General features: G+C 43.4%; 1 protein-coding gene across 1 annotated transcript; it reads left to right on the forward strand.

The window, feature by feature from the left end:
* Positions 1-1,024: 1,024 nt before the first annotated feature.
* LOC121582608 (myomegalin) lies at positions 1,025-15,618 on the forward strand. The gene is made up of 28 exons (XM_041898532.2): positions 1,025-1,050; positions 1,193-1,325; positions 5,428-5,538; positions 5,633-5,709; positions 5,801-5,870; positions 5,970-6,256; positions 6,678-6,834; positions 6,914-6,967; positions 8,344-8,481; positions 8,744-8,857; positions 8,974-9,027; positions 9,250-9,396; positions 9,554-9,649; positions 9,776-9,913; positions 10,018-10,155; positions 10,292-10,471; positions 10,692-10,883; positions 11,196-11,300; positions 11,438-12,034; positions 12,180-12,359; positions 12,461-12,563; positions 12,785-13,165; positions 13,450-13,639; positions 13,867-13,988; positions 14,088-14,321; positions 14,556-14,821; positions 15,020-15,157; positions 15,366-15,618. The coding sequence occupies exons 2-28, from the start codon at positions 1,248-1,250 to the stop codon at positions 15,507-15,509; spliced, it is 4,491 nt and encodes a 1,496-aa protein (XP_041754466.2). The 5' UTR covers positions 1,025-1,050; positions 1,193-1,247; the 3' UTR covers positions 15,510-15,618.
* Positions 15,619-16,956: the final 1,338 nt, after the last annotated feature.

Genomic DNA, 16,956 nt, shown 5'->3' on the forward strand with positions numbered 1-16,956 from the left:
GTTCAAGTGAGCACAGCACAACAAGGTGAGTTCAAAAATGTGTTGTATGCTGCTGCATAAATGATGTAATATGCCAGGGAGGTATGTATACTGTAGCTAAGAAAGTAATACTAAGTATATGTTGTGTAGTAAGCTGTTAGTAGCCCAAATGCTTCAACCTAATAATTTGGTCCCTTTTCCCCTCCTAATTTCACCTACTGTTCTGACTTGGTGGTGCATATGTATCATATAGCCTGTTTTAGAGAAATGTAGTCATCGAATATTGTAAGAGCTTTCTTTGTGTACTTATATGTCCCCTTTATTTATCCTATGGTTCTGACTTGGTGTACAGGGAGAATACTGTAAGAACGGCCCATGTTCTGAATTCTGTCGCTGTACGTTTCAAAAGTGCTGAACAAATAGTTATATTGACTGATTGCCTCTTATCCGCTCGTCGTCCCCTTATGCCATAGTTTGTACATATCAATTGTAAGTAGAAACCACATCTGTTTAAGCAAGTCAGCCATATTAGCTATGTTTTTTTAAATGGCAGTAAATGAGGCTGAATTAACTGTTTCGCTGCCAGACAAGGCTGCTGATAGCCAGGTGTAGCAGTGGTAAGGTATTGGGACTGCTGTTGGGACTCTGCTGTTAGGACAGCTTTATGTAGGCCCTAACAGTTTGTGGGCACCGTTTGTCATCCTTATAGTGCAATTGATGTATTGTGTTGTGTAGTGTTGTGTGGTGCCTTTGCTGGCATGCATCTAAAAAAAATAAAAAATAAAAATTGCCCCACCAAGATTTACATGCTAAAATGACCACTGCATATATGATCTGCAAATCTTGAAACAGTTGAAAAATATACTGCTTTGCCTCATCCTCTCTGATGATATCAAAGAAAGGTGGAAATATTATTGATGATAGCTATCACTTTTAAAGAATGTAGAAGCTTCATGTTGTTACCTAGGAGACAATTGTTACGTCACATCAGTCAGGCATCAAATTATTTACTGAGTTCTAGAACGTGCACTGGTGTCATTGAAGGTTAGGAGGAGCAGTCGGCGGCAAGAGGTATTCAAATCAAATATGAACATGGTTTTGCTGCTCTAAACAGGCAAAATACTCCAAATAGAAATGATTATACACGAGATATCATGTTATGTGGAATTCTCATGGTCATATGTTTTACTGCTTAATTTATACTTTTTGCTAGACACCAGACCAGGCCGTGTTTAGGTCCAACCAAACTGTCAGCAGAGCATAAAAAAATGGACCTCGCAGAAGAGCTGGGGCAGTTGGACCCACTGACCACCGATGGACCATTCACCATGAAGGAGATAACACAGGTGCAGAAACAAATAAAATAACATTTTATTCGTCACATGCTTTGTAAACAACAGGTGTAGACTAACAGTGAAATGCTTACTTACTGGCCCTTCTCAACAATGCAGAGAGAAAGAAAAGAGAGAAATAATAGAAAAGTAAAACACGTGATAATAAAAGTAATAATAAATACACAATGAGTAACGTTAACTTGGATATATGTGCAGGGGTACGAGGTAATTGAGGTACGGTTGAAGTCGGAAGTTTACATACACTTATGTTGGAGTCATTAAAACTCGTTTTTCAACCACTCCACAAATTTCTTGTTAACAAACTATAGTTTTGGCAAGTCGGTTAGGACATCTACTTTGTGCATGACACAAGTAATTTTTCCAGCAATTGTTTACAGACAGATTATTTCACTTATAATTCACTGTATCACAATTCCAGTGGGTCAGAAGTTTACATACACTAAGTTGGCTGTGCCTTTAAACAGCTTGGAAAATTCCAGAAAATGATGTCATGGCTTTAGAAGCTTCTGATAGGCTAATTGACATAATTTGAGTCAATTGGAGGTGTACCTGTGGATGTATTTCATGGCCTACCTTCAAACTCAGTGCCTCTTTGCTTGACATCATGGGAAAATCAAAAGAAATCAGCCAAGACCTCAGGACCTCAGGAAAAAAATTGTAGACCGCCACAAGTCTGATTCATCCTTGGGAGCAATTTCCAAACGCCTGAAGGTACCACATTCATCTGTACAAACAATAGTACGCAAGTATAAACACCATGGGACCACGCAGCCGTCATACCGCTCAGGAAGGAGACACGTTCTGTCTCCTAGAGATGAACGTACTTTGGTGCGAAAAGTGCAAATCAATCCCAGAACAACAGCAAAGGACCTTGTGAAGATGCTGGAGGAAACAGGTACAAAAGCATCTATATCCACAGTAAAACAAGTCCTATATCGACATAACCTGAAAGGCCACTCAGCAAGAAAGAAGCCACTGCTCCAAAACCGCCATAAAAAAGCCAGACTACAGTTTGCAACCGTACTTTTTGGAGAAATGTCCTCTGGTCTGATGAAACAAAAATATAACTGTTTGGCCATGATGACCATTGTTATGTTTGTAGGAAAAAGGGGGACGCTTGCAAGCCGAAGAACACCATCCCAACCGTGAAGCATGGGGGTGGCAGCATCATGCTGTGGGGGTGCTTTGCTGCAGGAGGGACTGGTGCACTTCACAAAATAGATGGCATCATGAGGAAGGAAAATTATGTGGATATATTGAAGCAACATCTCAAGACATCAGTCAGGAAGTTAAAGCTTGGTCGCAAATGGTCTTCCAAATGGACAATGACCCCAAGCATACTTCCAAAGTTGTGGCAAAATGGCTTAAGGACAACAAAGTCAAGGTATTGGAGTTGCCATCACAAAGCCCTGACCTCAATCCTATAGAAAATGTGTGGGCAGAACTGAAAAAGCATGTGCAAGCAAGGAGGCCTACAAACCTGACTCAGTCACACCAGCTCTGTCAGAAGGAATGGGCCAAAATTCAGCCAACTTATTGTGGGAAGCTTATGGAAGGCTACCCGAAACGTTTGACCCAAGTTCAACAATTGAAAGGCAATGCTACCAAATACTAATTGAGTGTATATAAGCTTCTGACCCACTGGGAATGTGATGAAAGAAATAAAAGCTGAAATAAATAATTCTCTCTACTATTATTCTGACATTTCACATTCTTAAAATAAAGTGGTTATCCTAACTGACCTAAGACAGGGAATTTTTACTAGGATTAAATGTCAGGAATTGTGAAAAACTGAGTTTAAATGTATTTGGCTAAGGTGTAAACTTCCGACTTCAACTGTAGATGCACTTCGTGACCAAAAGTATGTGCACTCGTCAAATATTTCATTCCAAAATCATGGGCATGATGTTGGAACATTGCTGCGGGGACTTGCTTCCATTCAGCCACAAGAGCATTGGTGAGGTCGGGCACTGATGTTGGCCGATTAGACCTGGCTTTCAGTCGTGGGAGTACAGGAGTGGACTAAGCAGGCACCCCTGAGGGGCCCCTGTGTTGAGGGTCAGCGTGGCAGATGTGTTGTTGCCTAACCTCACCACCTGGGGGCGGCCCGTCGGCCTATACTAGCCTACATGAGGACTAGCCTATTTGTATAATCATCTTCATAAGCACGACTTGATAAATGCTTCACAAATGATTTACAGTGGGGAGAACAAGTATTTGATACACTGCCGATTTTGCAGGTTTTCCTACTTACAAAGCATGTAGAGGTCTGTAATTTTTATCATAGGTACACTTCAACTGTGAGAGACGGAATCTAAAACAAAAATCCAGAAAATCACATTGTATGATTTTTAAGTAATTAATTTGCATTTTATTGCATGACATAAGTATTTGATCACCTACCAACCAGTAAGAATTCCGGCTCTCACAGACCTGTTAGTTTTATTTAAGAAGCCCTCATGTTCTCCACTCATTACCTGTATTAACTGCACCTGTTTGAACTCATTACCTGTATAAAAGACACCTGTCCACACACTCAATCAAACAGAATCCAACCTCTCCACAATGGCCAAGACCAGAGAGCTGTGTAAGAACATCAGGGATAAAATTGTAGACCTGCACAAGGCTGGGATGGGCTACAGGACAATAGGCAAGCAGCTTGGTGAGAAGGCAACAACTGTTGGTGCAATTATTAGAAAATGGAAGAAGTTCAAGATGACGGTCAATCACCCTCGGTCTGGGGCTCCATGCAAGATCTCACCTCGTGGGGCATCAATGATTATGAGGAAGGTGAGGGATCAGCCCAGAACTACACGGCAGGACCTGGTCAATGACCTAAAGAGAGCTGGGACCACAGTCTCAAAGAAAACCATTAGTAACACACTACGCCGTCATGGATTAAAATCCTGCAGCACACGCAAGGTCCCCCTGCTCAAGCCAGCGCATGTCCAGGCCCGTCTGAAGTTTGCCAATGACCATCTGGATGATCCAGAGGAGGAATGGGAGAAGGTCATGTGGTCTGATTAGACAAAAATAGAGCTTTTTGGTCTAAACTCCACTCGCCGTGTTTGGAGGAAGAAGAATGATGAGTACAACCCCAAGAACACCATCCCAACCATGAAGCATGGAGGTGGAAACATCATTCTTTGGGGATGCTTTTCTGCAAAGGGTACAGGACAACTGCACCGTATTGAGGGGAGGAATGGATGGGGCCATGTATCGCGAGATCTTGGCCAACAACCTCCTTCCCTCAGTAAGAGCATTGAAGATGGGTCGTGGCTGGGTCTTCCAGCATGACAACGACCCGAAACACACAGCCAGGGCAACTAAGGAGTGGCTCCGTAAGAAGCATCTCAGGGTCCTGGAGTGGCCTAGCCAGTCTCCAGACCTGAACCCAATAGAAAATCTTTGGAGGGAGCTGAAAGTCCGTATTGCCCAGCGACAGCCCCGAAACCTGAAGGATCTGGAGAAGGTCTGTATGGAGGAGTGGGCCAAAATCCCTGCTGCAGTGTGTGCAAACCTGGTCAAGACCTACAGGAAACGTATGATCTCTGTAATTGCAAACAAAGGTTTCTGTACCAAATATTAAGTTCTGCTTTTCTGATGTATCAAATACTTATGTCATGCAATAAAATGCAAATTAATTACTTAAAAATCATACAATGTGATTTTCTGGATTTTTGTTTTAGATTCTGTCTCTCACAGTTGAAGTGTGCCTATGATAAAAATTACAGAAATCTGCAGTGTATCAAATACTTGTTCTCCCCACTGTATAAGCAAAGTCATACTAAGGATGGATGATATAACAGGTGATCTGGTGCTTTGCCAAACATGACAACCTTTTTACCACAATTTATAGCATGACATTTGCTTATTTGTGATTTCTAAAGCATTTGTATATGGGCCTTATAAAGGGTTTATGAAGGCTTCATTACATTTAGTTATTTAAAATGGGACCATGAATTCAAAGGATTTCTTTCCACTCATACAAAAATGCTGCTCTAAATAGGCCTCACCAGAGCCATAGATAGGCAGTACATGTAGTTCTGGTCCTAACACTACTGTTCCTCCTCACTCACACTGTTGTTCTCAGATCATCTCTGACCTAAAGAAGGACAACTTCAACCTCAGACTCCGCATCTTCTTCTACGAGGAGCGGCTGCAGCAGAGGTGTGATGACTCTGTTGAGGAAATGTACAAAACAGTGAGTGATCAGAGACATCATGAACAGCACAGTCATGTAACTACTGTACAGGTAGGCTTATTGTATAACTACATGTGTTTTTATCTCAACACAGAACATTGACCTGAAGGTAGAGGTTGAAACACTGAAAGAGGAAATGAGGGAGCTGCAGAGCGTCTCTGCCCTTGCACTGTAAGTTTAGCCGAGAATCTTTCATTTTGACCGACTATAAATAATATTTGTTGGTATTGTATCTAATCTGCCTGTGTTTTGTATGATCTAGTCAAGATTACCCAGAGCAGATGGAGCAGCTCCGAGAGTACTGCAACACCAAGATCCAGCAGCTAGAGAAGGTATCTGAACAACACATTTAGGCTGAAGACGTATTCCATAACCAAGTGTTCTCCAATGTCCTCCAAGATTTGCTGAATATCGTTCCCATTTATTTCCAGGATCTGGATTCATCCAGAGTGGAGGTGGGGAAGCTGACAACCATGTTGGAGCAGGAGAGAATGCGTTGCCTGGAGCTGGAGAAGGAGCTTCAGGGGGAGGGTCACTCACAAACTGACGTACCCACCCAGACTGACCACTCCATGTCGGACGCCCCCACCCAGACTGAACACTCCCAGTCCGATGCACCCACACAGACTGACCCCCTACCCAAGGAACAGGACCCAGACAGGAACCAGAACCCGGAGCAGTTCCAGGACCTACTCAGTCTGCTGGAGGAGAGAGATTGGTAGGAGCGACTAGAGACCTCCTTAGGTTTATCTGTTCCCTCCATGGAATCATAATTAATTAAGTTTGTCCTTACCTGTTACTGTGATGCAACAGGTAAGGCTTTGTCGTAACCGGCCGCGACCGGGAGACCCATGGGGCGGCGCACAATTGGCCCAGCGTCGTCCAGGGTAGGGGAGGGAATGGCCGGCAGGGATGTAGCTCAGTTGGTAGAGCATGGTGTTTGCAACGCCAGGGTTGTGGGTTCGATTCCCACAGGGGGCCAGTATGAAAAAAATAAAAATAAATAACTGTAAGTCGCTCTGGATAAGAGCGTCTGCTAAATGACTAAAATGTAAATGTACTCTCTCTCTTGCTCCCTCTAATTATCTTCTTCTTTCCTTCTCTCTCTTTCTCTCTCTCTGTCCCTCTCTCTCCCCCAGGCTGATAGAGCAGCTGCAGGCGTCTGTGAAGTCCCAGGAGGTTCTAATAGACCAGCTGAGATACAGTGGTGCTGGCCAGGGTAGCGGAGACCAGCCAACAGCCGACCCCGACCGCCAGCTGTCATCTCTCATTGCTCAGAGAGAGATGGACCTGCAGGTCAGTGTGTGTGTGTGTGTGTGTGTGTGTGTGTGTGTGTTTGTGTCAGTCACTGACCTTTAAAACCTTTATTTCTCAGGCTCTGGAACATGATCATGGCAGAGAGAAGAGGAAATATGACAGACACCTGAAGGTGGGATGAGACACAAAATCCAATATTCATGATCAAATCAAGCATCAAATTCCATATTGGCCCAATCAGAAACAAAAGTTATCATATACATACACTACATGACCAAAAGTATGTGGACACCTGCTCGTTTAACATCTCATTCCAAAATCATGGGCACTAATATGGAGTTGGTCCCCCCTTTGCTGCTATAACAGCCTCCACTCTTCTGGGAAGGCTTTCCACTAGATGTTGGAACATTGCTGCGGGGACTTTCTTCCATTCAGCAACAAGAGCATTAGTGAGGTCGGGTATGGATGTTGGGCGATTAGGCCTGGTTTGCAGTCGGCATTCCAATTCATCCCAAAGTTACTCGATGGGGTTGAGGTCAGGACTCTGTGCAGGCCAGTCAAGTTCTTCCACACCAATCTCGACAAACAATTTCTGTATGGACCTGGCTTTGTGCACGGGGGCATTGTCATGCTGAAACAGGAAAGGGCCTTCCCCAAACTGTTGCCACAAAGTTGGAAGCACAGAATCGTCTAGAATGTCATTGTATGCTGTAGCGTTAATATTTCCCTTCACTGGAACTAAGGGGCCTAGCCCGAACCATAAAAAACAGCCCCAGACCATTATTCCTCCTCCACCAAACTTTACACTTGACACTATGCATTGGGGCAGGTAGTGTTCTCCTGGCTTCCGCCAAACCCAGATTCGTCCATCGGACTGCCAGATGGTGAAGCGTGGTTAATGACTCCAGAGAACGTGTTTCCACTGCTCCAGAGTGCAATGGCGGCGAGCTTTACACCACTCCAGCCGACGCTTGGCATTGCGCATGGTGATCTTAGGCTTGTGTGTGGCTGCTCGGCAATGGAAACCCATTTTATGAAGCTCCCGACGAATAGTTATTGTGCTGATGTTGCTTCCAGAGGCAGTTTGGAACCGAGGACAGCACTCGGCGGTCCCGTTCTGTGAGCTTGTGTGGCCTACCACTTCGCAGCTGAGCCGTTGTTGCTCCTAGACATTTCAACTTCACAATAACAGCACTTACAGTTGACCGGGGCAGCTCTAGCAGGGCAGAACTGACTTGTTGGAAAGGTGGCATGCTTTGACGGTTCCACGTTGAAAGTCACTGAGCTCTTCAGTAAGGCCATTCTACTGTCAATGTTTGTCTATGGAGATTGCATGGCTGTGTGCTTGGTTTTATACTCCTGTCAGCAACGGGTGTGGCTGAAATAGCTGAATCCACTAATTTGAATGGGTGTCCACATACTTTTGTATATATAGTGTAGTACAGTGTGTTTGTTGCAGGAACAGAGAATGACTAGATATGTCCCGAATCTATAATAATTTTGTAATAAAGATGATAATAATGGTGCTGCTGATAACTCACTGTTCAGGAGCTGCAGGATATGATGGCAGAGAAGGATTTCCAGTTGGCTGAGTGTGAGTTTAAAGTCAAGGAGCAGGAAGCCGCCATCCAGAAACTCAACCTCAAAATACATGAGAAAGATAGAGGGAAGAAAAAAGCTGTTCAGGTAAGAATATCATCCATTCATAGAAAGGGATGTATCTCAGTGGTAGAGTGTATGCTTTGCATGTATGAGGCCCTGGGTTCAATCTCTGACAACTACATAATTGTTTTGTGGTTGACTTACTTACCTTAGTTGAATGTGCAACTAGTTGTTCTGGATAAGAGCGTCTGCTAAATTAACAAAATGTAAATTAAATGCTGGAGTAAATGAGGTTATATAATGTCAAGTTGACCCATCTTTAACCTCTGTCCCTTTTCACATTTAGTCAAGCGATGGAGAGACAGACACGATAGGCCAGCTTCAGGCATGTCTGCGGGAGAAGGAGAAAGAACTGCTGACCCTCAACAACCTGCTGTTTAGCCATGAGGATACAATCCATGTAAGAACTCACAGCTGTTCATACTCTGACCAAAACTATTGTGTGTAGATCCAACCATCTATTATTTATCTCTTATTTATCCATCCCTGAGTATGTTGTTGTTGGTTTTTCCCCAGACTCTTGAGAATGAACTGGCCAATGAGAAGATCAAATATGACTCAAAGATGAAGGTAACGCACAGGCCTTTTCTCTCCAGGTCCTCTGTTCTCCAATTATGGAGTTAAATTATCCACTTCTGCTGTGAAATGTTTCTGTAATTCTTCACATGTTTTTTTTAAATACATGAAATTCAGGAATTGATAAGCTAATCAGCTTTATCAGGATAGATAAGCAGAACACCATTCTATCTGTTAAAGTACTGTAACTTACAATTCTGTTCCTTTGTCTATCAGGAGCTCCAGGATGCTTTGGAAAAGTCCAATGAAGAGATTGCAGAGAAAGACTTCCTCCTAACAGAGAATGAGATTAAACTGAAGGAGCTGGAAGCCACCGTAAAGACATTCAACTGCACACTGCCGGAAAAAGATCAATTGCAAAAGGTATTAGGTCTACAACATGCCAGAATCAACTAAGCAACACTGTATGAAAAAGCATACACGTATGGTATCATATAATTTCCATGGACTGTCAAGGCATTCACTGGATAATATACACAGGAGTGTGAAAGTGAACCAATTTTGACATTCTCTTTCTCAGGAGGGCCATGTGCGCACATGCCCTGACATTACCACTGGTCACCAGCAGGAGTCAGTGTCACAGCAGCAGCTTGAAGAGGTGAAGGAGGCTTCTGAGGTGAGATTCACTGTCACACATATCACTTTCTTTCGGGCTTTTGCTCTGTACATTTCCATACCTTTGTTTTTTGTTAGAAATAGTATAGATTGAAAGCCTCAACTAGCTATATGTTTTCTGGTGCAGAGAGCCAGGGAAGAGCTGCTGGCTGTGGTAGAGCTGAACAACAGGGAGATTGAGCGTCTTCAGAAGTCTCTGCTGGACATCCAAACACACCCACCTGCCCAAGAAGACCTCCTGTCTCACATCCAAGATGCTATAAACGTACTTTACCTCAATGCATACTATTTAATTGTGGAGATTCCATTACTTAACCACATATTGATTGCAGTTTGCTAATTGATAAGAGCGTCCCTATATTTTCCTAGCGAGCCAAGGATGATATCCTCACTGCCAATGAAGGGAAAGGAAACGACAGCTCTTCAAAGCTGTCTCTACTGCTGCAGAAGCTAACCAATCTGCAAGATAGGAACGACCAGCTGTCTTGCTGTCAACATCTGATAAATGTGTGTTTACCTCACTTGCCTCCCCCTCTGGTGATACTATCTCCCCTGTTCGAATTGTATTCATACGTCAATCATCTTACTTTTTTTGATGTTGTATGTTATTAATGTCAATAATACAATGTACTGTGTTGAGCAGAGTGTGAGTGCTCTGATGCGACAGCGAGACGTGGAGATGAATCAGACCAGGGATGTGTTTAAGCGTCTGCAGGGAGCCAAGCAGGATCTGGAGGAGAGACTGTGCCAAACACTACAAGACAAGGACAGGGCCTTTGCACACCTACAGGACGCTCTGGACAGGAAGAACAAGGACATGGAGGTACAGGAGGACAAAATTATGCTTTTGAATGCTATATTCAACAAAAAAAAAGCTACCCAGAAGATTCTGGACATTACTAAATAAACAGCAAGCAGATTTAAAAATGGTTTGGAGAAAACAACAACACCCTAGCGAAGTCGAACATGAGCTAAAAAAAACTATCTTGTTCAAATGAAACTCATTCAGAGTTTCTCTCATATTGCCGGTAATATCTCTTCAGGTCATGGCTGGTCAGTTCCAGAGCCAGATGGAGGAAAGCAACAGGGAGCTAGAACGACTGGAGCAGGGACTGAGAGCGACAAAAGACATGTTGGTTCAAACCAAAGCAGATAAGCAGAGACAGCTGACTGACCACCAACTCACAGTGGAAGAGCTCCAGTCTGCCACCAGTATCAATGCTCAAGTGCTAAAGGTAACAGATACCTCAATGTTCTGCCTTTTAGGACAAATCTACAAGGAATGTATGTCCTTATACAAGAGTCACATAGACTAGGGGTCTCAAACCTAGGAAGCAGTTATTTTGTAACTCTTTGTCTATATGAACCTAACTCTCAAGTGCATAACTCTCAAGTGATTGCAGTGGAGTGGAGACCCATGGTCTACAACAATATGTGACTCATTGAGTTGATAATATAGGTACTCAACCTGCTGCAATACATCTGGTGCTAAGTGATAGAACATCAGATATCATTTCAGGATTCTTATTCCTGTCTCTCTCCTGTAGTCTTTAGAGTCAGTGATGAAGGGCTTGGACCAGGAGCTCCAGGAGAAAGACTATATAATCTCCCAGCTACAGGAGGTGGTCAACAGGAACTCAGAGGATCTAGAGGTAGAGTGACAATTCTAAGTAATTATTTGGTCATGCTTATATAATTACAATTTCACAGTGTAATTTCTAGTTGTGGAATTAAAATGGGAAATGTTTTGTACCTATTTCTGGACTGTTTGTCTCATCTCTTTCCCCAGATCATGGTTGGCCGGTTGCATAGCCAGGCTAAGGATAGCAACAAAGAGCTGGAGCAACTGGAACAGAGCCTAAAAGAGACAGAAGCCATTTTGCTTCAGACAACCCAGGAAAAGGAGACACAGATGACAGACCATCAACTTGAAATGGAGAAACTGCAGGGTGAAGCTGACGACAGCAACAGGAAGTTGGAGCAGCTGGGGGAGAAACTCAAGGAAATGGAGGACATTTTGGCTCATACCACTGGCAAATATCTGCAGGACAATCAACTTACAGACAGGAAACTACAGAGTCAAGCGGAGGACAGAGACAGGAAGATGGAGCCGCTGGAACAGAGACTCAAGGAGGCTGTTGACATTTTGGCTCAGACCACTGATGATAAGGACAAACGGATGCTAGAAAATCAACTAGCAGAACAGAAACTACAGAGCCAGACAGAGGACAGCAATAGGAAGTTGGAGCAACTGGATCAGATGTTGAAAGAGAAGGACGTCCTGTTCATGCAGAGCACAGCAGACAAGGAGATACAACTGACAAACTACAAACTCACAGTAGAGAAGCTAATGTCTTATATCACCATCAATGAACAGATGTTCAAGGTAACGAGAATAGGTTCCACTAGAGCCATATATAGGTGTACATAATATACTACCTTTGTCAAAAATGTTCTGTCTCCTCTCTTTCCTTTAACCACAGACGTTGAGACAAGGCTGCCAGAAACTAATTTATATTTTCTCTTTGAAGGAGTTCAGAGAACATCACAGCCAGATTCTGGCCAAGCACACGCTGGAGCTTGAGGACTATGGGAAGAGGCAGGAGCAGCTATCCACAGCACAGATTCAGATCTCTGCCTCCCTGCAAGAGAAGTGCTCAGAGGTCTCTGAACTCAGACAACTTCAGACTGAGAGGGAGCAGATCATCAAGGTACTGTAGATGTGACCATCAGAACTGGGGTCAATTCTATTGTAATTCAATCAATTTCTAATTTCCTACTCGTATCAATCTTACTGTGGGTTTTTGATTAGGGCCTGGAGCAGCTTGCAGTCCAAAGGGAGAGGAGGAGATCTAATCTGTGTCCGAGAGAGACTCTGGACCCTGACAACCACACTATCCCAGAGAACAGTGAAGGTGAGTGTAAGTGGTCTGCCTGTGGTCTGGGGCGGTCTGTAGCTGAAGTATGTCATTGTAGCAGACTCATAAAGACTCTTACTCTCTCATTCCCATTTTCCTTTCTTTCTTTCTTTCTTTCTTTCTTTCTTTCTTTCTTTCTTTCTTTCTTTCTTCTTTCTTTCTTTCTTCCTCCCTCTCTTTTATTTTCTGTTTCACTATCTCCTCCTCCCTCCTCCCAGTTCCTCCAACTGAGGCTGGCCCGACCAAGTGTGAGAGGTGTCTCCAGCTCTTGCAGAGGGAGAATGGCAGTCTGCTGGACAGACTGAGGGCTAGCAAACGCCTCAACGAGACCCTGCGCAGCCAGCTGGACCTGTGCAGATCCATTATGGCTCAGAGAGAGGGGGGTGATGGACGCAGTTTCACCCCCTCCAACTCACTCACAGTGGAAGAAGAAATGGAGGAGCAGCAGCAGGAGATCTTGAGGCTGAGACAGAGTCTGGAGGAGAGCATCCAGGCAAACGGAAGGCTCCAGGGGCAACTGGAGAACCATAAGGCCCAGCAGGCAGCAACTCAGACAGGAGCCCAGCAGGCAGGGACAGAGATGGGCCAGAACCACCCAGGTCAGACAGACATAGGGTTAATTATTTATTTATTTAGGGCCGAATTATAACTTGAGATGCACACTTATATTGGACTTTCACATAGATCATGCATTAATGTCAATGAAAGAGTTACATGAAAACTGCAGTTACACTAAAGTTCATTAGCCAACAAATGATTTTACAATAACAACCTAGTTAGTCAAGTGGTGAACACACTTACCTTCACACTTAACTGTGTGACTGTTCGGAGGGAATAATCAGGGGTGAGCTGTTACTGTACATGCTTTTGTCCTGATGTCCAGGTGTGCATGCTGAGTCAGAGCGACTGAAGGTGGCTCTGGTTGAGACAGCCTGTGAGCTCACACGGCTCCAGAGAGAGAGTGACACGCTGAGGGAGGAGAGAGAGAAGCTGACAGAGGGGCTCGCACGCTCTGAGGACAACAACAGGAGCCTGGAGGGCTCACTCAGCTCCACACGGGAAGAGATAGACAGGTTGGAGGAAATAGGAATAAGTATAGGAAATAGTCCAATCTCCAGACTCTTTCATCCCAGCCTTGACTTTTAGTATTCCATTGAATTATAGCCTGAGGCAGAGGTTCTTTGGCTTGTCAATGGCACTGCAGAACAGATGGCTAAAACAGAACTGGCTCTTAGGCTGATCGAGTTAGATGTTGATGGTCAAATAGAAGACTTGATGTGAGTTTATTTCACTGTCTAAGGTTGAAGGGCGAGCTCGGTGCCTATCAAAAACAGCTCACCAACAGCAATGAGCTCCTCAAGACATTTTGTGTGGAGATACAGGGGTCCAAGCAGATGAGAACAGCTGCAGTCAACCCCACTGGTAATGTATACAAGAAGGTCCCTCACTTTTTCTCTCCATCTACAGTTATACTTGCTAGATGTGATGTTGATTCTGTTGAGTTGCTACTCTTTTATTCAGCATCAGAGTTTGGAGGCGGTCTCCAGGACAACCCCAAGCTAAATCAACTCCTCTCTGAGATCCAGCGAATCATAGCACAGCTTGCCGGTAAGGACACGACACAGACTAAAGCCACAGAGGAGAAACTCCCTGAGCATTCTGGTTGGCCCGAGTGCCCTCCAAAGATCATTAACATCAACTATGTGGAGTGTGGCGCTTCCAGGCATTCAAGCAGGAGCAGTCCTTCAGGTACAAGTAAGAAATGTGAAATGTCTCAGTGATCATTATGTATGATGATGGGGTAAAAAGCTTAATTGAAATGGCTTTATGTCCCTCATATCACCATCAAGTCTACATAAATGTAACACTAGTAATCAAATTATCTGTCAAATATAGGTTTCTGCTTCGAAAAAAGCAACACCTTGGTTGACTTGAATGGCAAATTCAACTAAATTCAGTGACTTTATCACAACTGTTTTTATTATTCAGGGAGAAGAGATCATGCCAAGAAGGACAAGGACAACCTCTCTCAAAGCAGCCATAACTCCAGCATAGATGACTCGGTCCCATCCTTATTGAACAGTAGCCTATCCCCACTGTGGGCCAATGACAAGAGCCCTCATGTCACTGGCCATGAAGATGATTGCATCACCCTGCAGAGACTGATATCAGAAGGGAAGACAATGACCAATAAGATGAGTAGGCTACTACAGGAGTGCCACAACAACAACTCCCATCCCAAGTCACAGTCAGCAGTGAGTCCTCTGGGATTTGAATGTATCTTTAGTGGTCCCCAAGGGGGAATTGAAATGCCACCAGTTTCAATATTGTGATTATTAATATTTTCTCCAAACCACATTTGAAATGTTATGTTCACGTGATTAAAGTAGTGCTCATTTTTCCTTTCATAATTTAATCTCACACTGGTGCTGTTTGATGTCACTACGATTCAGGTGGACCAGAAGTACATCAAGCATATCTCATCAACCATCGGTGCTAACCAGCATGCTTTGGAGCAAGCCTGTCATCTTCTGAGGCTCCAAGAGAGGCGTTCTCAGACTGACTCTGTGAATATATACCAGAGCCAAGAGGTAAAGATATCCTCCCCATGTATCACCAGTCATGGTTTAAATGTGAACACTGCAGCTCACCTCACATGCATTTTGTCTGAGCAACATTGTAAAATTAGGTGGCTGGGGAACTTGGAGATCAGATCTTTGTGGCAGTTAAAAATATAGATTGTATAACAGCAATGCATATTCTTAACTTGTATTCTCTACATGTTGGTTTTCCCCTCAGGACTTCTACTTGGAAAACCTGAAACTGAAGAAGAAAATTGAGATAATGAAGAGGGAGCAATCTCAAAATAAGAAGATGCTTTCTGAGGCCGTCAAACGACTGAGAAGAGTGAATCTGGGGAAAGTGGGGAGACTGAGTGAATAGCAGCAAATGATCATCATTCCACTAAGCCAACCTTTGTTTCATGGATTAAAATAGAAAGAACGAGAGCTTCCCTCATCAGTCTTAATAAAAGTCTGCCATTGCAATGCTATTGTTTCTCTCAATTCTGTGTTGTACTTTTGGACAGATTAATCAATGTAGAAATGTGCCATATAAATTTGACGCACATGATAAGCTTATGCACTGATGCCGCGTTCACGTGCTAGTCGGAACTAGGAAGCTCCTAGTGACTAGCACATGAACGCGGCATGTAGCAACTGAACTCAGCGATTCCGCATGTGTTTATCTGCTACTCATAAAAAAAAATAGATTTCAGTCTTGGGGGTGTGGTTCGATGTGGGTGTGTTACAATTATATGTATTAACCCGAGATGACTGACAGGAGGCGCCATTTTGGTACGCCGTTGTAAAAAAGATTTTGGAAGCTATAGAAGAAATGCATTTAATTAAATGTCTACATTCATTTTTGACAAGTATATTATATTACAGAAACTAAATGCATAGTTTTAAATTATATTATATGAACTGAACATAAGAATATAACAAATATATAAAAACATTCCTCTAAGTATTTTTTTATTTTTATAACTAATGTTACTCTCCACACTACAACAAAGAAATACTTAAATACATGTAATTTAGCCTAGATTGTTTGTACAGTATGTCGAATTTGGTGTCTATTTCAGGCCTTATGGCATTTGTCAAGGATGAGCATGAGCATTAAACAGGGAGAAGACCACTGTAAGCCTGGCCATGTGGAGTAGTGCAGCTATAGTGAGGGGCAACTTCGGTTTTGTCAGGGCCAGCATGAGAGATAACGTTTATCCTGTTTCGTGAGTGTAGCTACTCAGTTAAGTTTGAGCATCTTAGCAATACAATGTGTTCTATTCAGCTGTCAACATTCTACAAGGAAAGAGCCACTTAATCAATTATACTGAACAAAAATATAAATGCAACATTCAACAATTTCAACAGTTCATATGAGCAAATCAGTCAATTGAAATAAATAAATTAGGCCCTAATCTATGGATGTCACATGACTGGGAATACAGATATGCATTTGTTCGTCAAAAATGGTCCTCACAATGGGCCTCATGATCTCGTTACGGTAATTTTGTGCATTCAAATTGCATTCGATAAAATGCAATTGTGTTCGTTGTCCATAGCTTATGCCTGCCCATAACACCACCGCCACCATGAGGCACTGTGTTCACAACGTTGACATCAGCAAACCGCACGCCCACACGCCATACACGTGGTCTGTGGTTGTGAGGCCAGTTGGACATACTGCCAAATTCTCGAAAACGAGAATGGTAGAAACATTTACATAAAATTCTCTGGCAACAGCTCTGGTGCACATTCCTGCAGTCAGCATGCCAATTGCACGCTCCCTCAAAACGTGAGACATCTGTGGCATTGTGTTGTGTGAC

This window comes from Coregonus clupeaformis, chromosome 15 (assembly GCF_020615455.1).
Source record: "Coregonus clupeaformis isolate EN_2021a chromosome 15, ASM2061545v1, whole genome shotgun sequence".
NCBI lineage: Eukaryota > Metazoa > Chordata > Actinopteri > Salmoniformes > Salmonidae > Coregonus > Coregonus clupeaformis.